Source organism: Corvus cornix, chromosome 4 (assembly GCF_000738735.6).
Source record: "Corvus cornix cornix isolate S_Up_H32 chromosome 4, ASM73873v5, whole genome shotgun sequence".
NCBI classification, from domain to species: domain Eukaryota; kingdom Metazoa; phylum Chordata; class Aves; order Passeriformes; family Corvidae; genus Corvus; species Corvus cornix.
In genome coordinates this window covers 33,519,429-33,545,451 of record NC_046334.1, presented here as the reverse complement: position 1 = coordinate 33,545,451, position 26,023 = coordinate 33,519,429, and the positions used below count along the sequence as shown (strand labels likewise).

Genomic DNA, 26,023 nt, shown 5'->3' with positions numbered 1-26,023 from the left:
GTAATTTTAAAAGGCCTGAAAAACCCCCATGCACACTTCCCCAAATGATAGCGTGCTAAGACTGCATTCTTTATTTTTAAACCTCTCGAAGACTGGAATATACATTACAACTTTGTAAGTCAATCCCATCATGTTTTTAGCACTCCGCTTCAGCTTTCCAATAGCTGAGGAGACACCAAGCTTTTACAAATACCTTTACTGGAATATTTAAGCAAGAGGCTCCCAGCTGTGCGTAACATTGCAGCAGTGCGGGTGGAGGCAGAAGCCAGCAGGCTGAGAACCAGTGAGGAGAATGATGTTCACAGGGAAAAGCTGAAGCTCTGAAAGCTCCTTGTGTTTTTAGGCTAATGCTTCAGTCAAATAAAGCAAAGTACAGCTGCAGCTGCAGGATGGGAGTGGGAATTGACAAAGCAGAGGATAATGGCCATCTTCGAAATCTGATTAAAGACGTTGCTTGCACTATGGGGAGTGCAGGCTGGCAGTGTACATATGGATTCAGCAAGGCTTAAGTATCAGTCCCTGCTAAAAATTGATCAATACAGGGATTTCAGCTTCTGTTCACCTGCCATAGTCAAATATATATTTTTTACTTATTTTTAGAGTGAAGGAGGAAAACACTGAATTCCAACAGGGATACAGATAGAGAAGTAAATGCTTCTATAGAACACATACAGAAGAGGAATCTGAACTACTTCCACCTCTCAAGTAATATTTGAGTCATTCTGCATGTCACTAACACCTTGCTTTTTGTTGAAGCCTGATCTCATCTGCACTTTCACTGGATTGTCTGAGTATTATACCAGATTGCATGTGAAGCAGCACTAAAATTCAGGTGTGGTCTTGAGTAAGCAAAACACCATGAAGTTCTCTAAGGGACTTATCGAGTAGATGAAGTGGTATTTGAAGTGTGAAGAGCAGTTGACATGACAGTACAAAGTGGAAGATCTTTTAAGGGTTTAAGCCCTTCTCAAATACTTCACTGTTATTTCCTGTGCAACAGACAAATACTTACAGTAGATTCAAAAATAGTAGACCACTGCTTCTGTGACTAGTGCAACTCAAGTAGTAGACTTTGAGATTCTAGCTTGTGATCAAGCTGTAGCCTGAGAATGCACTCAGCCCAGAAGATGGATACATAACTGCTCAATGTAGCAACAAGTCCTTCAAAACAAAAGCCAGCAGAATTTACATGTTCTCCATTTCCATTTCTTACTGCTGCCTCTGTAAGTAGTTTAACAGATGGCACTGCTGCAAACCATCCTAACAGATACTGCTTCTTCATTAAAGAGATGATGAGTAAGACACTACATCCCTACATGGTTTTTATCACAGCCTTGTATTTAAAAGCATATGAAAAATATAATACACACATCAAACCAAACCACGTTTATTTCATCAGTCACAAGTGCAAATATAGCAACAAGTCAGATCAGCAAATTACAACACAGAGAAGAATGTCATGTAAATGCTAAGTACACTGACAGACCAACTTCAAAAGAGCAGCAAAAAACAGTGTCTTCAAATAAAAATTTCTATTCTTTTTACCTGTAATCTAAAATAATGTAATAAATCTAGATCAGGAATGTCTCCGATAACTCATGTTTAGCCAGGTATTCTGTTATTAGCAGTTCACATTATCCAGTGTGCAAAAGACCTGCCCAAGCTTCCTAGTAACAGACATTTTGGTTTTAAGCAACTTTCACTCAATATTTAAATAATACAGTGCTGATGCTAGTTAATAACTTCTGCTATTTGATATTATAAATTTAAGAATATATACTTAAAAAAAACTAAGACCAACTTCAGTGTACATACATAATTCCACCTGGATCCAAAAATGGGCAACATTATAGATAAACCTGATTTTTTTCTTGTCAAAAAAAAAAAAAAAAAGATAGACACAAGTCATCTCCCATTTTTTTTCCATCATCTTTAAATCTGTAGTTAAAATATATGCAGTACTTATGTATAAAATAGAAAACATTCCCATTAGAAAGATACTGCTGTTCAATTAGCTGTTTCTCCCTACCTCGTAGTAGCCAGGGAACAAGATTTATGCTAAACACCCAATCACTATTTCGCTTTACAGAAAAGCAAAAGTTGACTTTTACACTGGAAATTTAGTCAGCCTTCTTCTTTGTTATGCACTGTTTCTTCTTCTCTTTTTCTTGATAGGCAATGAATTGCGAGTCTGTACCAAAGATTCTGTCCCACCATGTGAAGGTGGAAGCGTAGTTGCCGATAAAGTTCATGTGATGGAAATCATGAAAACGGGCCCCAGCATAGAAAGGCACCAGATGAAGAGGGTTCAGTGGGACATCGTAGCCACTACAGGGGAGGAAAAAAAGAAAACCAACTAGGGTAAGGATTTTTCTCAGACATAAACTACAAAATATTGACACTAACTTGTCATTTTTATAAAATAAAAGTATTTTATAGTATTCCAAGGTCCTGAGGTAATCACTATGATATTGGCTTAATATGAAAACAAGTGCCCTCTACTCCTAGCCAAATCATTCTGTAAATTATCCCACAATGGTTTTGGCACTTGCTTTTCAGCTCAGTTTACTAGGCAATACAAAAAAAATTTAAGCAGGTAACTTAAAAAAATCACTGCCGGCTTAGCAGTTTTAACTAAGAGTGACTTTAGGAAGGAGGAACAAGAATAAGTAACATTATCTTTAAGTGCAAGCTACGGACATCAGCACAGCAGCCCATCAGAGAGCATCTCAAATCAACAATTATTGTATGTCTACTCTTATTTTCAGCTTACTGCAAGTTCTTCAAATATATGATCAAAGTAAGATTAAAAGCAGAACAGTGTGCTCTAGAGGGATTCCAACTCTTTTGCTTAGTAGTACTGGAAAGCCTCTTACCACCACCTAGTGGGGAGAGCGCAAGGCAATTCACTACAAACCCCTCCTGTGGAGAACAACCTAAAATGATAATTATAACAGGAATTTCCTATTTTGCATCAGTGAGTTTATGGTGTGTCAAAACATATACTTTGGGAAGTCTACAAACAAAATATGACTAAAGTTGGAATGCTTTATGCCATGGGTTTACTGGTACTTTATGTTCCACTAAAACACCTTACACTCAGCTTGCAATAAGCCACTATCTGCTTCATAATATATTTACAAAAACAAAGTCAAGTGTTAATACTGTCATTTCAGAAATGAACTCTCAATGTCCCCTTCCTCTTGAACACAGGAAAGAAAAGCTCATCCATTTGTAAATGAACTAAACTAAGCCTGCTGGGATTTGCCCTAGCATTTTGGAGCCAAATTTGAAACAAGTCAAGAAGAGACTTGTACAGAGACAAGAAGTCTTGTCCTTTTTATTCACAATAAATAAACAAACAAACAAAATAAATGCATGTATTTGTTTTAAAGAGAGCCAGTGGTCACACAGCATAAAGCTTCTCTTGAGCAAGAAAACGGTCTGGCAAAATACTAAACAGAAAGAACTATTGGCTGGAATATCGCTTTTTGTAATTGATTTTTGGTGTTCCAATATGCATAAGATCACTTGCACACCAAGTGTCAATAGCCAGACATCCTAATGAGGCGCCTAGCTTCTCTAACCCTCCTTGAGAGGCTCTAGCTGAGAGTCCACACTCTTTTAATCAGCAAGACCTGCTGTTAACACCATCTGAGAACAGGAAAGAGTGATAACTCTCCAGGTGGTTGTGCCATTCTTTGCAAGACACATAAAGGCATTTTAGTGCAAAATAAATAGTACATCTGAGGGACAGAGACAGGTGAGTTTGAGACAGATGTAGGGACAAGAGAAAAAACAATTATTAAGAAGCAACGAGCATCTCACCTGTGTACGTCAATGGTTTCCATCAAGCGACAAATCACCCATGCCCACAGAAGAACCACATGGTTACAGAAAACGACGATTCCAATAAAAAAGCCAGTTCCAAGGATGAGTGTTTCCAGAGGATGAGCATATTCTGCTTGCATTCCAAACGGAGACTAGAAAGAGATGACAGACAGGGAACAGTCACCATTTTCAGTTTTATGTACTCCCAAATCAGAACCACCATTTTGCAATATTCTCCCTTTCCCATCACCCCACAAGTCTACAACAGGACAAATGGAACAATGCTGGGGGCAAAGGGAAAGGTATGACTGAGCAAGGGCCATAACACACATATTTAGCTCCTCTTTGGAAAAACAGTATTCCAAGGTCATAAGGATTATCACTCTAATAGTGATTCCAATCACCTCACTACTAGTTGAAAAGTTAAAAACTTTTATTTAGGCTTACCATCACCCCAGGTCAAAACATTATTTCAGGAATATTAAAAGTGTTTGGCAAGTTCCTATTAGCTTTGCTATACATCCAGTCTTGGAAGAAAGAAGGAAGCCAAAATATTCTCAGAAGCAGGACTCACTTAGAAATTTACTATCAAAATAAAAATTAAAAATCTCTCATCTTTGACCATTTTTAAAAATAAATTTTTGCCACTCAAATGTTATTTTGAGATTGATACGACATTTTCTGTCATATACATATATATACACAAACACAGAGTCGTTCCTACATTTCGTTTAGCAAAAAAAGACATTCCAGAGAGTTTTCAATCATAGAACACCATGCACAGAGAATAGTTTAAAAAATTTTAACCTAATGCTGAAGGTTATAAAATCATCAGAAAAAAATGAAGTCACTTTGTCTTAAGGGATACTTTAAAATCATTTCTTTTTACCATCAAGAAAAGTGAAACAGCCATTAGGCTACAGATCACTTCAGTGAGAACTGCTAACCACTCTCAAGAATAATGGCCAAAAGCTGCTCCAGCTAGAGACCTGAGTGGCTGCCAAGAGCAAGACGAAAAAAGCAGCTGCTGCTGCAGATGTCTGTACATATGCATGCATCAATCCATACCAAGCTCCTCTATTGCTGGCAGCATGCATAACCATCCCCGACCCAGCAGCCTGCAGTTTCCTTTTGGCACAGTCTAGGTTATACACAGCAGCACAGAAATGAATAGCACTGACTCCTGGGTTCCACAGACAGTGCCACCTAAACACAGCAATATCATCTACCAGGTGCAAGCACTGCTGGATCCTACCTGGCTGCAGTCACGTGTGGTTCCTTACCTGATGCTCAATGCCACCTCCAACACCCCTGAATGCAGAACCACCCAAAAAGTGTGCTGCACTGTGCTCTCAATGCAGTACTGCACAATGGGCTATACTGATTCCAGAGGCCCTCATCCAGAGCTGAAATCCCTTCCATGAATCAAGTACATGACGCACACGCCCTGGTTGTGCAAGAACTGCCTGTCTGATCACGTTCTGGGGATTCATATGCTCTGGGTAACAGCCCAGGTGGTGGGGAACTGATGAACAACCAAACCCAGACACCTACTGTTTCCCTTCCCCGAGCAATGAGACCCATATGGACATTTTTAAAAGTCTGCTTTACCTTGGTCACAGATACGATCAAACTATACCAAGAGTGCGAGCCTTCGTTCACGTGAAATGAAATGAAATAAAATGACGGGGTGTCTTCAGAAACAAAATGGATGACTGTTTTTGATAAAGAGCTCAAAAAAAGACATCTATCCTGCTTTCAGAAGGATGCCATTTTCTTAGGTCTTTCAAATAAGAGGTTTAAATAAGTTCTGTGACACACATACTAAAAACTATTATTAAAGAAAAAAATCAAGTAATACATACAACAAACTCATGGTGAACCTTATGGATATACTTGTATATTCTCTTGTGATGCAGCAATCTATGCAGGAAATAGTGCCAGGCATCCTCAATCACCGCACATCCAAAACACTGGGCAACCAGAACATACCTTTAAAAAGCAGAAGATCAATTACTTATACAAATTATTAGCAGACACATAACCCTGAAAGAGAATATAGTTTATATGGTAATAACAGTCAGCAATAAGTTTATACCTATTACTGAATAGCAGTGCACTACTTTTTTAACATGTTAAAAATATTAATTACCAGGTAAAAAGGCTATTGTGCTTATCAGCTCATCTGTTGATATGCTGAAGTGAGTTAGCACATGTTAACCCACTTCAGTTAGCATTAGGTTAACTCACAGAGTTAGTGTAAGAAGCTGTCATTTCAGTATTACAAATGCAGTCTACAGAGAACAACCACAGACTGTCTGAGACCTTGATATAAAAACACAGAGTTGCATCAGCTATCTACACCAGAGAGCAAACAGCTCTCCAAGGAAGATGACGTTCTGTGATAAAAAACTACTGTTGGTGTTGGGGGTGGGGGAGAAGGGGGCACTTTTAGCTAATCCAGCTTTGTTTAAAAGTCTATCAGCTCAGTGCAAGACAAGAAGACTGTGAGGCAGGTGGTACACTCTCCCCTTTGAGGAACACACTACTGCTATGATATAAAACAAGGTCGAGGGTAGAGACACTTAGGAGAAATAAAAAAATGTGGGTAAATAAAACCCCCAGAAAGTCCAACATTTAAACCATCCCACCAGGAATCTTGCTTTGCTTCCATAAGTTCCCTCCTAATCCCCCTTCTCTCCTGAGGATTAGAACATCTTGGGGCCATTTAAAAAAATTTAGAAAATTCTAATGAGCTCTTATAGCAGTTAAGCATCAACTGAAGGGTGATTAACAAACACAATTTACACTGCCAAAAAATTACTTCCTATTAGAGTTGATAACACTAATTGTTAAATATTCTGCCTCCAACTTTATGAAACTCAGCATCACCATATCAGAAAAATCTACGCACCATCTCGGCATCTCTTCCCACCCATATGGGATATTAAAATACTCTGTGAAGTAATAGGTACCACAAATCAGGGGAAGCTGAATGAAGAAGTGATTGAAGAGGAGGGTTTTGAAACACTTCCACTGTTTTTCCCATGTTTCTGGTTTATCCTAAAATGAAGCAAAAAGAATCAATTGTATTACAGGTTTCTATTGCATTTAAGTGAAGTGCCACAAAAACTCATTTGGAGTCAGTTTAGTTCCACCTTGGAAGACAGGTAACATGCCTTCCAATAACACAGATTAACTCAGGCAACACAAATAACATGGGATTGGATTCAGTTTCATCAAAGCCTCATTTTTCTAGGCTAGTGTTTTAAGGTAAGTTGTCTTGTCAGTCACCTCCAAACTACTTTTGTTTTTTCAGTGTTTACAGTTAGCAGGAACATTTGGTACTCAACAGTTTAACACAGTCCAAGTTTGCTTTTCTTCTTCACACCGCAGAATGTGTTTCCATTGTTAAAATAATACAAGGAGAGGCTGAAGATAGAAACTTGTGAAGAAATAATTGTCTTGAAAACATCCAGTTTTTGCAGGGAAACATTCTACCAACTACTGCAATAAATTCAGAAGCTGGTGTCATTAATTTCTGATTCAAATTATAATGATCTAGGGGAAAACAATAATCTTTAGATACTGCATGTGCTTTTGCCTCCAGTTAGGAGTGTGCAATCCATTCCAGGCTTTCTTCACTGTTAAAATATTTCAAAATCCTTTCAAGAGGATGTGCATAGAGGTACTTCAAAGAAGACAACTGCTATTAAATAAGCACACCATGTAATTATTTTATACTATGAAGACACGCCTCTACCACCAGATGCCAGAATTCTATTCACCTTCCCCTGCTGATATAAAAACTATGTATATGAACCTTTACTAACAGTAAGATTGACATACCCTTTCCTCTCTATAGCACCATGGTGAACAGCATAACCCTTCCTTAGGAAAAAACAACTCCTTTCCTTCACCAAAACTCACTTCTTTTCTTTCCTGATACACAGAGTAATTTTACTTTGTTGCTTCCAGGATGTCCAAGTGATAGATGAAATGGGACCATATACACTAGGATACCACAGTTATATGATCTGCCTGATGTGCTCAAAGACAAGTCAAGTGTATAGTTCACAACTTTCTCTTACCTGTTGAATTTTATACTTTTGCATGTATGGTATAAACTGAAAGATAAATCCTGGTACACAGAGCAAAAAGTATGAAACTTCATGAACTATAAGGGATCCCCAAGTTGCAATCTGGAACTTTGTGTAGTTATCCAGCATGTAATTCCAAGCATTTTTAAATGGTTGCTGCAGGGGATTGTCGGGTAAGAAAGAGTCTATATATTCCACTGCCAGATAAGCAGAGTTCAAGATATTAACGCTGTCGTTCATGGCCATGGTTCAATCACAAAACATCACAATTACAGTTCTTCTGTGGTTGTCTGTAAGTAACCTGCAAATTTTGAGAAAAAGTCAATAAACAAAAATTAATCTTCAGAGAAAAAAAAATTACATGATATAGTCATTACCTACTTTTACAGTAAAAACTGGGAAAGGAGGTGAAAGACAGATTCTCTTTGTACAGAATAGCCTAAAAGAACAAAGTTTTAGATTGGTTTTAGAGGCAATCAGCTCCTAGGCTTTGAGGTTATGTCAATGGAGCAAAAGCATAAAGAAGTATTAATTATTAGCCAAATTAATGTCAAGATTTTTGCAGGATAATTGTGTTCTGTAGCAAAAGAGCAACAGAAAGGTTCAAACAAGATTTAAGAGATGAATTAACTGTGATCTCTTGATTATCCAGTCCCATTCTCCTCATGGCCGTGAACCAAAATCCCTACAAATTACATCAACACTGCAGCTGGCCTGAGGCAATCCACCTTTTCCGGAGTAATGGGCTTTTCCTCACAGCTCCCAAAACCACAGAGGCTGCATTCCTGCAGGTGCCCTGAACTTGTGCCATTTCTACAGACTAGGCTCCTTGGTGGTTTGGCTTGGAATGGACCTTTAAGGGTTATTTACAGTCCACCCTCTTGGGATGGGCAGGGACATTTTTCACTATATCAGGTGGCTCAAAGCACCATCCCACCTGGCCTTCAAACACTTTCAGAGATGGGGCATCCACAGCTTTTCTGGGCAACTTGCTCCAGTGTCTCAGCACTCTCATTGTAAAAAATGTCATTCTTACGCCAAATCTAAACCTACCCACTTTAGTTTAGAAATTTTGCCCTGTCCTTTGTCACTACAAGCATTGGCAAAAAGCCCCCTTTATGTACCACAGGATGGTGACCCTTGAACCTTCTCCGGGCTGCACAACCCCAACTCTTCCAGCCTCTCCCCATTAGCGATATGTCCTCTGAATATTTCCAGGGCCCTCCTCTGGACTCCTTCTAACAGGTCCATCTTCAACTCTCTAACAGGTTTGCAACTCATGGGCCAGAGGACACTCGTCCATCCCCAGCTGGTACACACAGATTAGATCCCACATAAATCACAGAATCGCAGAATCAATTAGGTTGGAAAAGAGCTCTGAGATCATCAGTTCAAACCTATGACCCAACACCATCCTATCAACTAGACCACGGCACTAAGTGCCACATCCAGTCTTTCCTTAAGCACCTCCGGGGAGGGTGACTCCACCACCACCCTGGGCAGCCCATTCCAATCTGTAATTACCCTCGCATACTAAGCAGCATGCCAAGCCAGTACCCAACAACATTAGTTACGTTTTTCTTTCTCAGCAACAGCACCACGATGCTGCCACTTCCTATTAACAGCAAAAGCATCGTAGCAGACGCCAAGGCAGCTCACAGCCCGAGCTCCCGGGCCGGCGGACGCGCACGGAGACCTAACCACCGCCGCCACCCCCGAACGTGCCGCTGGGGAACCGAGGAGCCAGCGACCGGGCTGCACCGGGGTCAGGCTCCTCCGTCCCTCCCGGCCCGGCGAGGCAGCGGACACACACCGGCACACGCCGCCCACGCGCAGGGAAGGCCGAGGACAGACGGGCTCCCTCGGGGAACCCTCACCCCGGCACCCGCACCCCCGCACCCGCACCCGCACCCGCACCCCGGGCCGCGCCGGCCCTCGCCCCTCACCTGACGGCAGCGCAGCGGCGGCTCCGTGTGTGCAACAACAAGCGCCGGGCCGCCCGCGCCACCGCGCACCGCCCACTGGCCGCGCGGCTCCTCCCGGCGCGACCCCATTGGCCGGCGGGCGGCAGCGGCAGCGGGTCAGGCGGGCGGGGGGCGGGGCCGCGGCGGCGGCTCCCGCGCCGCCATTGGCTGGAGGGGTGGAGTGAGGATAGTGAGACCGCGGCGCGCGGCCAATGGGGCGGGAGCACGGCCGGGTGACGCGCACGACGCCATGGGGCGGGGCCCGCCCGGGTGCGGCAGCGGCGCCGGGAGCGGCCGGGAGCGCGGCCAGCGGCTGGACCCGGAGCCGCTGCCGGGACCGGTACCCGCGGCCAGGGACCGGATCCGGAGCCGCGGCCAGGGACCGGACCCGCGGCCCGTCTCGCCTGCAGGCGGACACGTTGTCATCCGTGCAGGTGCCTGCGCCCGCTCCGGCGTTAATGAAAAGATTGAAGTGCAAAAGCGGCGGTGTTGTTACGGCAGCAGCGGCCCAGAGCCGCATTCACGGGGCTGGTGTCATGCGGGTGAAAGTGTACCGTTCAAATAAAAGGTTCCCATTGAAAGCCCCTGCCTCGCCCCACCGTGCGTCACACCGCCCATGGAATTCGGGCACCTACGTGACTCCCAGCCGTGTCACCAATGTCACCGCTCTGATGCTCTCACGGGAACTTAGCGGTGGCCATTCCTGCACTCATGGCCACCCGCAGCTGTCAGAAACACACCTGCAGCAAAAACTCTCAATTCGTTGGCATTCAGACGTTTAGAACACCAAGTTCACCCCCTTCCCCCCCAGTTTATTTCACTGATGTCAAGATTACTTGGTTTGAGACTCGTATTGAGAAAAACAAGTTTTAAGCGACCTGTTGGCATTAGGAAACAATGTACAAACTTTTATTTGAAGAAAATGTCTCAAATATGACAGTAACTTTGGTCATGTTAAAAGGAGGCCATCCAAGAACAAATAAAAATGTGCTGCTTTATAAGCATGGCCACATACAGTATATTCAGATATTGGCTAATAGAAGCTGAGGTTACACGCATAAATAGGCCTTTGTACCATGCAAGTTCAACGCAATTGCATACATTCACTATAAATTTTCAGTTATTGTCATGCCAAATCACCTTTTGGATAAAAAGGTAAAAAAGAAGTAACATCTAAATGTGACCAAAATTGAACAGGAAAAAAAACCCCCGTAAGTACAGACAACATTTTTATTAAAAAGATATTGAAATTACACCTGCTCAAGAAGTGTTATACCGTCTCTGATCTCCTTCAGCGGGAATTAGTGTTAAGCATTGTTACATATCAAAAAATACATCTCTGTTTTACAACATAGTACTGACATATTCAAAGTACTGTGCCAAATTATAAATAGTAAAATCAGGTTTTGAAGAGTTTCAATAGAGAGCAACTTATGCTCACACAAACATATGCACGTAGTATAGTTATGTAACAAAAGTTTTATAAAAGGAAACAAATTTACCCCATGCCAGCTTGAATTACTGAGGTGGGATTCAATACCTACTATGAAGACTGACAGTTCATTTCCTTAAATATATTTATTAGTCTCTGGAAAAAATAAGACAAAAATTTACTTTCACCAGAATACACACCATTCTTCACTCACAATCCGTTTCTCAGTCATTACTGACAGAAGTCGGTCCTTATGAAAGTGTTGGGGTTTTTTCTGAAGACCTTGCAATAAAAAAAAATGGTCCACCAGACTTCAAGAGTTCAATCAGCTTCTGCTCAACTGCAGAATAATCCTACACATTGCTTCTACCTAGAGTAATCTTCATCATCTGTCATCTGTAATTGTAGACAGTCACATCTTCCACTGTGACTCAAGGTGCAGCTACAAGTAGAGAAGTGCTTAGATACTCAGTCACTTCAAATACACTTGTTGAAGACTGCTTCTAGTGCATAATCAAGTTGAAAATCCCTTTACTGATCATAATGGTTTGTCAATAACTGTAACACCTAGAGGGAGAGGAAAAAAAGGCATAAATATTTAGGCAGTATTTTTTTTATCAAGGAAAAAAATACATAAAATTTTAATATGATACATTGCAATCAGCATTTAACTGTGCACCAGCATCAATGTACTTATTTTCCCCTAATTTCTCTTTGACACAAAGCTGTCTGAATCAGTGCGAAGTTCTGAAAGTTTCTGTGACTTGAAAAAACCTGCCACTAATCAAGTTTAATTTTGCCATCAGTGAAATATATACTTAACATTCACTAAACAGTCATTAAATAACTCATTTGAAAAACTGCAATTATCAAAGGAAAAGATTCCTGAAAACAGCTCATTTTCTAAATATCAAATCCCAAAGAATTTCAGAATTGGACACCTTAGACTGAGACACAAATTTCTTGTTAAAGAAACTGGTCATACCAGAATCATCTTTCTGACTCACCACTTATGTGCTAAATCACTCTTGAGTACACTTTAATCCATTTTCTTTTTTCCTTGTAGTGAATAATTATTTGAAGCCATCATTCGAAATGTACCATCAGATTCTTCCTACCCATTTTATTATCTCAGGTTTTACCTATGAAAATACTCTCTTTGGACGCTTTGTCAAATGGTATACTTTAAAAAGTCTATTAGAAATATCTGTATGCCTTACCTGCATAGCTCCTTCCTGTACTCATACAAGATGACACAACCGTCCATTTATCAGTTGTTGGATTATAATATTCCACTGTTGATAAATTACAGGAACCGTCATCTCCTCCAACTACATACAAGAGACCATTTACAGCACAAACACCTAAAAAAGTGCAGGAAACCAGTATGAAAATTAGACTTAGACACTGCCCAAAAGCATGTTTTTTATGAAAGCAGAAAAAATCCAGGTACATGCCATTCACAAATGACATTGGCACAGTTCTAGTCGTTGTTGCACATACCTGCATTCCTTCTGCACATGTTCATGTCTGCAACCTGCTTCCAGGTACTGGCAATGGGGTCAAACACTTCAACACTTTTCCTTACCAAAGGACCATCATGACCACCTACTGCATACAATAAATTGTTTAACACACCAACACCTGCAAACATATGAAAATATTCAGAATTAACCATAGAATTATTTGAATGATGCAAAGGAGAAACAACAAATATGTCAGCTAACATAAATCCTTCATTAAGTCAATGTTGGAAACTATTTCAGAAAACATCTGGGTCAGGATGCATTAAAGCAAAGAGACAGTAACTACAGCAAGACACTGATAAAATGCCTTGCGTGCCCATCTACCATACTGCAGCATACAAAGACCAGAGCTGTTCTGCAACAGAAGATTTAGAAAATTTTGGATGAAAAATGACGTGCAGGAAAATGAGGCTTGTAGAAATTTAGGACTAATTAGAAGTGACAGTAAATGAGACAATGTGCTCAGCCAGCATAACAGAAATCTGACAAGATGATAAAGTGTAAGTGAATTTTTAGAAAGTAAAAACTGTGCAGTACAGAGGATAAAAGCTGAATGGATAGACATTATACAATAGGGATATTTCCACTGAAGTGTTGGAATACCTTGTAAACAGATAGATGGAACAGAAGTAAACAGTTGAGAGCGAGTACCTTCTCTGGGATTTGAAGAACACCAAGCGTCTTTGAACCAAGCTTCAGTTATCAAAATATCCAAAAGGATATTAAAGGGTGTCCTTTAATCCTAAGGTCTCCTTTACTTTACAACAAAAGCTTATCAATCTGTGAGCTTGGAATGAAGGAGCGAGTAAAGCTACTTCTATCTATTTGCTATTTGGACTGCACATACTGGAAAGATGGAAATGGGGGAAGCGAAAGAAAGGCCTCTTTATTTATTTCTCCCTTTATAATGCATTATTAGAACCCAAACAATGAATTTGAGAAACATGGGGGTTTTTTTGCATTAAAACTTCTGAGTGATGGACCATAAAGACAACTTAAAAAGCACTTCTATGAAAGTATACTGGGAAATCTAATAAATGCCACATTTAAGACTATGAAACTCAAAGCAAAGATACAGGTTTGCAAATACAGCTCATAAAGGATTCCATGGAAAGGGAACCACTTAAAATCTTTTTTAAAGGGAAACAACAGATATGAATGCAAAAAATCAGGTAAGTCCCTCAAAGAAAAAAAAATATTGGAGGTTGAAAAAAAAAAGAAAAAAAAAAGAAAAGAAGAGAACCCCGAGACTTTAATAACCAGCTGAAATATCTTTGAAAACATAACACTAATTTTGTATTTAAGAGTCATTCCTATATGTGGAGAGAAATTACTCCTGCTGAAATGACTAAATTTTCTTATTAAAGAGACTGATTTTAATAATTAAAGGAAGAGAGGAAGGAAACATGGAAGCTAATTGGTACTGTAAATCTGAAAAATAGCTTCTCGATAGGACACTCTTATAAATCATGCTATTTAGTGCTTTATCAGTGATATTCACTATTAACATTTTCCCATATCCTTACCAGTTAATTTAATTCCTCTTTTATTGCTATTATTTCTAGCTATCATGCCACAGCACAGTATGACAACTTTTCTTTCTCCCACCCTGATCACACTTTATTAGATAGGATAGTAAAACATTCATCTTCTGTAGAATTAAACATTACAGAGCTAGAAGGAGGGCTATGATTTTCAGTTTAAATATGTGATGTGATGTGATGTGATATAAATCCCCCCACCCATGCTTTCAATAGTTACTGGCCTTCCTATTCTGTGTGTAGAGTTTTCCCTCTGCCACATTGCCACTTTTTTCTTTCATAGCTCCTTATTTTTAATAATGTCCTCCATTCCTCCATGGTGCTTCATTTTCCCTTAATCCCACACCCAGTTTCCAGGTCCTACCTTATTTCTTGCTCCTTCCGTCTGTATCCTCTTGTTGCCGTCTTCTGAGTTCTCCTTTCTTTGTTATTTTTCTTCCCTGCCCATTTTTCAGGACCCTGTCTTATATCTCTCAGCCCTCCCAAATGGCCTATATCTGGATCTGAAGTTCCTCCTCCCAATATGTTGCTGGAAACAGATCTGTCCCTGTATTGATCAACTGAGAAGCAGTGGGTACTAAAGAAGAGTAACTGAGGGTTAACCTCTGAAAAGTTGCTTTTGAGTGAAGCTGAAGCAGTAGGAACAGAAGAGATGAGCTTAAGTTCCTTGAGATGACCAGACATCCAAAAGTTTAATACAGGAATAAAATTCTCTTTAGTTAGCCCCCATAACACCACCAGGACTGATTGCCAGTCCAAACAGTTCTGGTGGGTTTGGCTATTTGGCCTCTACAGCCAAGCTCAATCAACAGTCACAATTTTCACATTACCACCCACTCCTCTGCCATGCAAAAATATAATCTTTCACGTAAATACACTGAGTGGCACAGAACAATGCTGATGATTTTACTCAATTATATGAATCTGGAATAACTGTCTACATTTAGTTTTCCTCTCCATTTTTTTTATCAGTGGACAAGGTAAAATGCAGAACACAGTTGAGTAAGCAAACACAGGGACAAGGGAAAAGAGGAGAGGGGCAGGAAGATCCCAGTAGTTAGTATATTTAAGGAACTAAATTTCAGAGTTGTAGAAGAAATTCAACATTTAAAAAAAATCTGAAAACATCTACTGTATAAATAGGCTACAAGCACAACAACCATTTGCAAAAAAAGAGCATCAAAAAATAAACCCCAAATGCTGAAACAAAATGTGTGTGCAGGCAGACTGCAAAATGAAACTTTGTTACAACCCACCAACACTATTTGTCTTTGTAATGATCCTTGTAACTTGCCCATTTTATATAAATATTTTTCTCAAAACTTGTCAATATTAGACAGGAATATTTTCCAGTACCCTTACTGCAACTCTGTCCAGTTTTTAATCCAGAATTTACTTCCAAGAAGCACAGACTGAGTTACTAGAAGTTTCACAAGACAACTCTGTTTTCTTGAGGTACAGTGTATTGTGTTTCCTTCATTAATATCAATTTTAGTGTAGAAACACAACTGAAACATGACTTTTAGTAATAAGAGTTATCAGCTTGCTGATTTTGTAAGGATATGATGGAAGTGTAACAGACTATCTTAATTTTAGTAATGAATTTAGTACTTTGATAGATTTCTTTTGCAATTATTTGAACCTAATTTAAACATCATTATACAGGTAAAAACTGTTCAGAGTTAACAAAGAATAATGGAAGGTAAGATGAAAAATTGGGATAAGTACTAATCATATACTGAGCATACTAGAAGTCCATACAGATTTGTAGCAATATCTCTTCCCATTATGAAGCATTAATGCAATCACCAGTAAATATTTGAAGGGTGTTGCTAAAAACCACCATTAAGTACTTGGCAAAAAAGTGACTTAACTACTAAAAAAATAAATGTAGAAAATAATATCATGGAATTTGACTTGAAAAAGTCCATGGGAACGCATCTAGAGAAATAAAACAACTTCTGCAAGTTGAAAAAACCTGAAATACCAAAAGACAAATAGAGGACAGTGAACAGTAAATGAGATTCAAGTCCATAATATAAATAGATAATGAAAATGCTAAAGTCAATTTGGAGCTGTGGAAGCATCATTTCATTAAACAAAAGTGGAATACCACAGGCACTTTTAAAGATGTCTTTAAAGAGAAATATACATACTCAGAATTGCAAGAAGGCAAAAAGAAATCCACAAAAATAAAAAGAAGGGATTTTTAAGATTATACAAAAATAAATGGATATACCTTGCCTAAATGAAAAGGAAGTAACATGTAGTAGACTGTACATGTACAGAGGATGTAAACACCAGGTGATGAGAAGAAATACTGAAGGTGAAATAAAGGGTACATAAGTAGAACTAATAGGATGAAACCAGTAATACAAACTTAAGAATGAACAAGGACAAAATTTCCTGCAGTGAATTAGAATGCAGAACAAGTCCTCCAAAGAGGTGGAAACCTAGTCAGAGTTCACAAGTAAAGTCAACCTGAAAATGCTGTTAGAATAATCAGCTCTCACTGGCAAAGAGATCTTTGTAGAAAAGACATTTTTTCATCCTTGCTGTATAGATTTTGATACTTCAGAATTGAGGTGATCGTGATTATTACAATCCATGAGTGTTAGTCTATGTTAAAAACCATCAGAAGTTGTGGGAAGAGGAGAAATACAAAAGTATGAAAAAACAAAGAGAGATATTTACTATGAACAGACCGAATCTTATTCTGTAGAACCGTTTTGTTTTTATAACCTACTGTGTATCAGCCATTTAGGACTAGCACATCCCATTAGATTCAGACTTTAGCTTACCTTTTATATTTTTAGATACATTTTAAACCCATGCATTTTCATCTTTACAAGGACAGCTGCTCCTTGTGCACTCACCTGCCCCACTCCGCCTAGTGCTCATTTCTGCGACATAGCTCCACTCATTGGAATTGGCATCATAGCATTCTACTGAACTAAGGCACTGCCGTGACGCTCCGTCGTAGCCACCAACAGCATACAGCTTACCTGGGGGGGAACCAAAGGAGCCTGCCAGCTGCTCATGCACCCACAGGGACTGGCACACAGGCAAAGAGGAAGGCATCGCTCTCTGATTAGCTACTAATCAGCACCAGTCAATCACTTACTGAGTTTCTATAAAACTGTTTAGGTTAGCATGCCACAAGCTGTTGTCATTTTTAGGATGTAAAGGCACCCAGTAACCAACAACAATGGGAGTCAAAATATTTTAAATTGCCTAGCTGAAATACAGAGGTAAGCTTTTTAATTAAGCATTGTTCAAAAGCAAGCTAATTCAAGTATGTTCAATACTGGAAGCTCACAAATAGGCTTCCTAGAAATATCATAAATTTAGATGAAAATCACTTGTACAGTCTGCATTTTCAGATTACAAACAGCAGTGGTTCCTATGCAGTTAAAACACATACACACCTAAAACTGTTTTAAGACCCAGGAGCCAGGCCAGGCCTTCATTGTGCAAGTGACATCCAGGCTATTGACCACCAAGCTGACTGGAAAGTCAGCAGTTTTCCTGGCACTGCCCTTGGGATTGTCCCCAGCGTGCAGGCAGCAAAGTCAGCCACAGATAAGAGAGCTGACAATACAGCAGTGCTACATCACTAAAGACCAAACGATAAGGTCATCACGTCAGCTCTCTGACTTTGCTGACATATGTAACCTAGAGCTTAGCGAGCTTTTCCTCAGCTGGCCTCAGGCATAGCTGAAGCTCTGAAAAAAAATTTAAAACTACTATGCTAAAAACTGGTGAAACTCAAGTAGAATGATTACATATTTTTCATACCATTTGAATTACAAGGTTGAGCAAAAACATAAATCTGAAGTATGTTTTCAAAAGTAAGAAAAACTAGTAGGGTAAATGATTGCATTTCCCACCATTCTTTTTAATATCATTTGTCAACTTACCTCCAACAACACCTACGCCAACACTACTTCTTCTTGTGTTCATTGGAGCTACATGAAACCACTCGTTAGTCTTCAAGTTGTAAACTTCGACTGATGACAAACCTATGATGACAATATAACATTTTCCCTATAAATCTGGGTGCAACGTACTGCCTAGCTTTCAGGGAACTCTTCATATCTGAAAATTCAAATTATTTCATTTTAAGGACTGTTAATTACTGAACAAAAAGCACAACTGATGTCCTAGAGATAAGTAATTACAGTCAAGCCATTCTTTGTGTCTGAAAATGGGAAAATTACTGAAAACTTTTGTGGAACTGTGAAAAATTCTTCCCTGGATTTTTTCCTTTCTTTTTAATGAAGTCACACACTTTCTCCTATATATGCTTCTATAATAGTTACTCAGCAAAAGGATCACTTCTGCACAAATTGTTTAATGCATCTAAGTAGAGAATGAACAGTGTATGTCTAAAGCCTTCTCACAGGTCAGAAAAAGCTGTTTATAATCATATTTACACCTGAAAATGCAGAAATAAATTTTGTATGCAAACAGGACAAAACAGAGATCATTTTTCTCTCAGATCTTCCACAAGTTAAGGACTCTGACTATAGAAGGAATACTGGAACAGAACTTGGCAGAAGTTCACTAGTCATTAAGCCTGAACTCTTAGGAGCAAACAGTGCGTTTTTCAGGAAGGGGGATGTGACCACTTAAGCACATTCCACATCACAAGATGCCAGGCTACCCTCATGCTCGGTTTCACCACAAGTACCAGCAAAAAGAGACATTAAAATTTGATACAGTTATGTTAAAAACCATTCAGAAATGCCTAAGGCAAACATACCTGTACTCCCATCAAACCCTCCCACAGCGTAAAGGAGGCCATTTAATACAGCTGCTCCCAGGGTGCTCCTCCTGTCCTGCATGTTAGCAACACTTGTCCACTGGTCTTTCACTGGATCATAGGAATCGACGGTACGAACTCTCAAAGAGCCATTGAAACCACCAACAGCATAAACCATGCCTCCCATGTAAACCATTCCTAGAGCAGGGAAATGGGGAGGAAAGACGAGTGCTTCAGTCTCTCTGCCTATTCACTGTATTCTGTACTGTCCTAAGTATGCAGACACTTGACACAAATTACAGTACTCACTACACTTGTCGTGCTTTTGACAGTCTCCTAGAACCACACTTCATTCAGATTAAGCCCTAGTATTTCTGACACTTTTTGTTTCCAACAGTGCACATTTCTGAATACCATGCTTGCTGAATTTCTTCTTGCTTAAATCGCTCAGCTGCTTTAAGATCACATTTTCATGTTTTTAATAGTGGATGATCACTTCTTCACATTATTTCATTTAATAATACTAGGGTATTTTAATAGCAAAATTACAATGCATTAATATTTAAATTTATTTACCCCTTGTTTCTGTGGGAGGTAATAAAGCAGTTTATCCTACAGATTACAAACTGAAGCAGAAATTAAGCACAACTTATCAAAGTTGTATCATTCCACATTAGCAAGTAATTCATATGATCAGTGAAGGCAAGGTTTAGCCCTTCTCAGATAAATATCTCAAGTACTGTTCCAAAGAACATACAATGCTTTATACAGAAGCCTAAATTCTGAAGTATTACCAACCACAACAAAAAAATTAGACATCCTTACCTGCCCTACATCTTCTGGAAGGCAATTCAGCTACCTGATGCCAGCGTTCTTCTTTAAAATCATAGCATTCAACACTGCGAATTGCCTTTGGTGCCTGTCCCCCAACTACCATCATCAACTAACAGGGAGATAAGAATAATTGTTAGTTATTTGCACATATGAGAGCACCTGAAAGTTCAAAGAAGTGTTAAAAAATAAAGCAAGCTTCTGTACAAGAAATATTTAAAGGATGGCTCTCCTAAATTAGAAACTGGAGTCTTGTGAACCAGGCAAAATTAGTTGTTAGGTATTTTTTAAAATAAATTTAATTCCTAGTTATTTTGTCCAGAGGAAATACCATGGGTAGAAAAGCAGGTAGCAATTAGCATCTCAGTGTCTTGGGGTGACTTTATGATGTGTATCCCGTATCGCTGCCCTATGCCCAGAATTAATTCTTGTGCCTTTCTATGCCTCTAAACTGAGCCTGAGAGGGGGAAGGAAAAACTGAGCAAAACTTTTTCAAAGCAGTTTGCAGCTTGTTCAAGGTCACACATTTTTCCCAGCTGCGGCAGGGGAGGGAGGAAGCACCCGGCTTGCTGCTCCCAGGTCAGTTTTTGGCCAGTGGTTCAGCTGCTTTTTCTCCGGAGAGAGACTGAGAGTTGAATGTTTTTTCCTTCCCTGAAATTTCAGATTTTCTCCCTTTTCTGCTGGACTGCTTCAGTATCAGAGCACATCAGGAGGACTTTCCACTGAGCACAGAGGGCCTGATCCTGGGCCAAGCCCCAGCTCCAAAAGGGAGGACTCTAACACTTTCCCAGTTTTTTCCTCCACAGGGAAAGATTTTATTATTTAGCATTATTTTCCTTTCCTGTGTGTTTGTTAAATAAATAGCTTTTATCTCTTTCACTTTCCTTTGAGGAAAATTTATTTTTTCCCGAACCTGGTGGGGGAGGGGTGGTTGTGCCTTCTCTCAGAGGATATCTCTCTAAATTTGGCCAAACTGGCACACTCAGTAAAGCTCCTACAAAAGAGGGATCTGTATCTTCACATCCTACTGTGATCTTAGATGTAAGAATTCAATGTCTATGATGTGTAATGGAACTGTGACCATCCATCCCATAATAGTCTTATCTTGTTCTTCCAAGAAAAATGTGCTAAATCTGCTGAATTGAATCTCCTATTCCATTACTGCAGTTGTCACAACAGTACTATGAGAAAACTTCTTTACTTCATTGCAAAGAAGAAAGTATCTAATGTTTGTTTTTTGCTAAAATGAACTAAAGATTGAATAAAAAGTCTCATTGCAGAAGCTTCAGTCATTCTGTGTTTTGGTTTGGGGTATTTTTGTTGGGTTTGTTGTTTTATTTTTCCAACAGGCTTACTTCTCCATAATTGTATATTTCTCAAAAGCTGAAGCACTTATTAAAAAATGTTTTCTGGGAGGGCAGGTAATGGTGATGCTCTGTGTAGGTGGGAGGCTAAAAAATCTATATCATAAGTAGTATGGAGTGTAAAGGTAATCACTTGTTACATTTTTATGATAAATAATTCTTGTACAAATCTTTTACAGGAATACCCCAAGAGACAGTCCTACTCTCATGAAAGCTTTTAAAATGAAGTTTGAAATCGTAAATATTTTGGAAAAATAAGGGTCTTACTTTTGGAAGGCTAGCAGGTGTTCTCAATTTTGTTCGCGTGCTTTTCATCAATGCTCGTTGCTCAGTTGGTAGCAAGTGATACTTCATAGCTTCAATGAGGTAATCTTTACAAGCACTGCTGTTCTTAACCAGTATTTCCTCTTCCACTCTCTATTTATAGAACAAGGTTTATTAATTTAAAAAGGTCTGAGCATGTTAAGGAAGTAAAACAGAAATCACAATCCAAAGTGCAATAAAGCCTATGATCTATCACTCAAATGCAGAGTAATCTAACTTTTTAGACTATAATTTAACCAGTAGGACACGAATTTGTGTTGGAAATGTGCAGTTACTAAAAAAAAAAAAGAAATCAGAAGATGCTGATTGTTAATTAGCAAGTGGAAGAAACAGTGATAGGCAAGGTAAAACACTCTTCTTACAACTGGGCACGTTTCTTGATTTTTAAAATACAGACAGTACAGAACACTTTTAGTGGAGAATAATTTAAACAACTAGTAAGCCAGCCCACAACAGTAGAAACCACAACAGAACACAATGGCAAAACAGGCCTAAATCATACCCAAAACAACCCACACAAAGTGGAGATTTGTATCACAAAACCAGAATTTTTAAAATAAACACCTACCAACATACTATTATACCTACTAACCAATCTTAATACTGAACTCATATTGCCAATCTTAAATATTTGACCTGACACCAAAATATCCAAATGAGCTTCTAAAATTTGAAAAAATGTATTTTATCTGAACCAGGTAAAAGAATGGTTCCTTTGTCATTAATTCCTAATCAGCTTAAAAACCAGATATAATTCTGAAGTTGAAAATTCACTTATGAGAACAAATCCTTTATCAAAGATCGCATTACAAATGAAACCTAACCTGATCTCAGTGAATTACATTGTTCAGATTCCTAGGGTGGTATAACATGCAGTCAGCCAAATAGATAAATTACTTATGTAAGTCATCCTCTGTGTGGCAATCCCTCACCTCACTGTGTGTATATGCACATGAGTATGTGGTAGTGGCTGTTTGTTTACTTTTCCTATCACTAACATACTACATCGACACTGTTGTTTAAATTTAAAATTATCTATCTGGCATTAAAATAATGAACAGAAACGTTCACATGCAGAATAACTAGTATTCCTTTTTGCTTACCTGAACTAAATACTCCCGGGAAAGCAAAGGCAGCCGAACATGCTCCATCAGACGTGCCATTAACTCCTGCCTTACATCTTTGTCATGGTTTACCCAGGCTATCACTGCTTCAAATACCTTCCAGAAAACAAACAAATCAAGTTTCTTGACTTACAAATTCATAAGCATGAAAACATCAGTGTGCCTCCAAAAATAGTTTTGCTTATACTAAAACTCCTAACGTTAAGAACAGATGACAGCAGTTACAGCTCCCAGTATTTCCATATTTATCAATTACAAAATTATGAAGGTGCATTATCTGGTCTCTTTTTGTATCTACTCCTCTACTGGTGCTTCAAGGATACCTGTGCTACATTGACAAAATGCACACAGTGACTTCAGAGATACTGAAAACCAGGCAAACAAACAACGCAGCAGCAGCACTATTACAGTCTTCATATTTTTCTTCCTTTCTTGGAAAATTGACCTGCCACATCACCATTCAAATGACTTATCACTGAGTCTTACTAGGAGAAGTGATCCCAAGCCTGGTTTTGCCTCCATTGCACAGTAGCTCATCATTCACTAGAGCATTAAAGCCTTAATTATACTCCACAAAAGCAGCATCATGTGTATCTAAGTGATAGATCCAGACCTTCAGGGTATTACAGGAACAAAAGCATAGCTTTGCTAGTTGCTGTTTAAGCAGATAGTTCTTAGATTCAAAGTTTCAATAAGGCTCTAAAAAGCTTTTAAAAAGCTCAAAATGAATACATCCACAACCTGAAAACCATTAGAGGTTTACAGAGATACCCTGGGCTCACTGAAGAATACAGTATTTCAGAAACGGCTTTAAAAAATTGAGATCTAGGCTAAAGGTGAGCCAACACACATTAAACTCCAGTTAGGTAATACCAAGCTACCTAGCCATCTCTGCAACCCACACTTGTTCAGTTAGGCTAAACAGCTCACATATACATACAGAGGTTTAATACCTTTGTGGGACTGCTGATGCTAAAGTTAGTAAATGGCATATAATTGCTCTTCAAACTTTGAGTTATTTATCCCTTGGTAAACCAAACTCCTGTGGATGTGACTCAGCATGTGTTCTGGCTGTTCTGCTTGAAGATGAGAAGGAATTTCCATTTAATGTGCTTTTGGTTCTTGGGTTTTTTTTTTTCCCAAAGGGTAATGTGATTTAATACAGTTGAGACTAATTTTCAACATCAGACTGACAAGCTTTTGGGAAAAGTCCTTTAAACTTGAGCATAATACCTGCCTAATTTCGCTACAGAAACACGTAACACATCCAAAAAACGTGTACAAGATCAGTATGAGTAAGCTCGCTCTTTCACATAATAGGATAAAAAGAATAATGGGATACAGATTGTCTTACCTTCTCCTCTGAGGGAATTGTGAGTTTGTCACTGGATATAAGACTGCACACCTGCTCTACACCAAGATTGAGGTATTCTTCACTAAGTACAACATCGGAAAAGTGCTGTTCTGTTTGGAGGAAAAGAAATATGCTAACATAGAGTGTGACACATATCCAGGGGTATAACAAGCATTAAAGCAGCAGGGGAAAACAGAGGAAAAGGATTCAATATGCATGCTATTTTACCCTATCTAGAAGCAATACACTGACTTAAAATCTCTTCTATAGGTTAAAGCTTGGTCTCACAAACAGCTTTTCTATTTAAAGATTCTTTAACTGAAATATTAAAACACATTATACTAAAACTATTGTAGCAATTTTCAGATGCTTGCTTCATCTCAGTACTTGTCCTTGAGAATTACCTGTGTCTCATTTTGCTAAATTCGTACACAAAAATACAGAAAAAAGACCCCAGAGTCTGTATACTCTGTATGTTGTTGACAAGCATGTTTTAAACTTGTAGTTTGACATGAACAGTGGTTGATTCTTTAGAGCCAACCAGCAATGTCAAACAAGTCCTATTGCATCTCTCAGAGCCTCTCCAAGGTCATAAAAATACTGCATATTGCAATCTCTACAACGTGCAGAAGGTATGTAATTTTTCCTAATTTTTTTTAAACCTCAACTTAAATAAAACTGAAAAAATTTAATGTTTCCAAGTCGCCATTCAGTTATCCAGTTGCCCCCTCCCTTCCTTAAAATTGCTTTTTATGGCATTCTTTTTTAAAAAGCATTCAGTTAAATTATTTTTCCCCTTCTTCTGCTATTCTTAACAGAGGTTAGAAGGGACAACTGTTATTAAGAACTTAGGAGTTCTCTCAAAATTAGAATAAATTAAAAAGAGGCCAGCAAATGTACTCAAACGAAAGAACATTTTATAGCCTTTTCTATCACTCTACTAGTACTACTATAACTAAGACTCCAGACTTGAGAAACTTGTCTAAGCTGTTTAAAAAAAAGAATGCTGAATGCCTAAGCTCAAGAAGTCTAATCTTTCAACTTCGCAGGGTACAACAGCTTTTTCAGATGCAATCATCATCAGTACAAGTCCCTCTAATTCTGCAGCACTCTCTTATCATGGACAGGTAGTATTTTCTGCAGTACTTCAGGCAATGGGAAAGAAAGGATGAGAAGAAATACTATTGATTTTTATAACATCTCCATTACTTTTCCACTCTTTACAATTCTTTTTGTATCTGTTTGCTTTTCAGACAAGTATGCAGTTTCTCAAGCTAAGTATCTGATGAGTTTTATTGTTTGCAAATAGCAATTGAGAAAGGTAATTTGTATAGATTCATTTTACAATAAACTCCAATTTCAGGTGACACAAACCAGTATGCCTGAGCGTACTGAGAAGCTGAGTTCAGAAGCAAGCAAAAAGGGGAAGCAACACACATCCACATCTCAAACAAATCTGAGGTTCTGAAGCATTGTTCATCTCTCCTTGAGAAATACGATGCAACAGTGGATCACATCCAACAGGATATATTTCACAAAGTAGAAATATCTGGTTGATTTTATGGACTCATATATAACAGCCTTGCTTTTTAAAAGTTGATTTAGATCATGCACTAAGTAGGAAGAGATCCAGCCTCTAAACCAGGAGAGGTAAAAGTTGAGAATTTTCAAAGCAATACAATGAATGTGAGGCTGTCTCCTGTTTTCATGCTAGAAAGAAAACGATAAAAGAGAATCCAAAAAAATAAACAGTACTTGAACAAAAACTGTTTTACTGGATGCCAGCCTCTTAAAGCATAAAACAAGGCACATGGTCAAGAGGAGTGAAAAAAGGAGAAACACTAAACCAAACTACTCAGTCAATAGC

The 26,023-nt window shown here is 38.9% G+C and overlaps 2 protein-coding genes across 4 annotated transcripts in view; both read right to left on the bottom strand.

Moving 5' to 3' along the window:
* Positions 1-1,371: 1,371 nt before the first annotated feature.
* Positions 1,372-9,972, bottom strand: MSMO1 (methylsterol monooxygenase 1). Its single transcript, XM_039551366.1, has 6 exons — positions 9,878-9,972; positions 7,923-8,232; positions 6,746-6,894; positions 5,697-5,823; positions 3,829-3,983; positions 1,372-2,328 (listed from the first exon to the last, which is right to left on the bottom strand). The coding sequence occupies exons 2-6, from the start codon at positions 8,175-8,177 to the stop codon at positions 2,121-2,123; spliced, it is 894 nt and encodes a 297-aa protein (XP_039407300.1). The 5' UTR covers positions 8,178-8,232; positions 9,878-9,972; the 3' UTR covers positions 1,372-2,120.
* An 804-nt stretch (positions 9,973-10,776) lies between these two features.
* KLHL2 (kelch like family member 2) overlaps positions 10,777-26,023 on the bottom strand; it is a 57,084-nt gene continuing 41,837 nt past the window's right edge. For 2 of the 3 annotated variants that reach the window (XM_039550809.1, XM_010401402.2), the window contains exons 6-15: positions 24,157-24,266; positions 22,782-22,898; positions 21,622-21,771; positions 19,985-20,102; positions 19,160-19,357; positions 18,315-18,416; positions 17,271-17,399; positions 12,831-12,971; positions 12,548-12,691; positions 10,777-11,894 (exon numbers count right to left, since the gene is read on the bottom strand). In XM_039550809.1, coding sequence (XP_039406743.1) covers positions 11,866-11,894; positions 12,548-12,691; positions 12,831-12,971; positions 17,271-17,399; positions 18,315-18,416; positions 19,160-19,357; positions 19,985-20,102; positions 21,622-21,771; positions 22,782-22,898; positions 24,157-24,266 — 1,238 coding nt within the window. In that variant the 3' untranslated portion in view covers positions 10,777-11,865. The remainder of the gene's footprint in view (positions 11,895-12,547; positions 12,692-12,830; positions 12,972-17,270; positions 17,400-18,314; positions 18,417-19,159; positions 19,358-19,984; positions 20,103-21,621; positions 21,772-22,781; positions 22,899-24,156; positions 24,267-26,023) is intronic. The other variant, XM_039550810.1, reaches the window with a different exon arrangement.

Excerpts from the sequence above, each read along its gene's own strand:
- MSMO1 (XM_039551366.1), bottom strand. The coding sequence starts at position 8,177 with ATGGCCATGAACGACAGCGTTAATATCTTGAACTCTGCTTATCTGGCA. Across the intron at positions 3,984-5,696 it reads AGGTTCACCATGAGTTTGTT|TCTCCGTTTGGAATGCAAGC; the intron begins GTATGTATTACT and ends ATCTCTTTCTAG. Across the intron at positions 2,329-3,828 it reads GAAACCATTGACGTACACAG|TGGCTACGATGTCCCACTGA; the intron begins GTGAGATGCTCG and ends CCTCCCCTGTAG.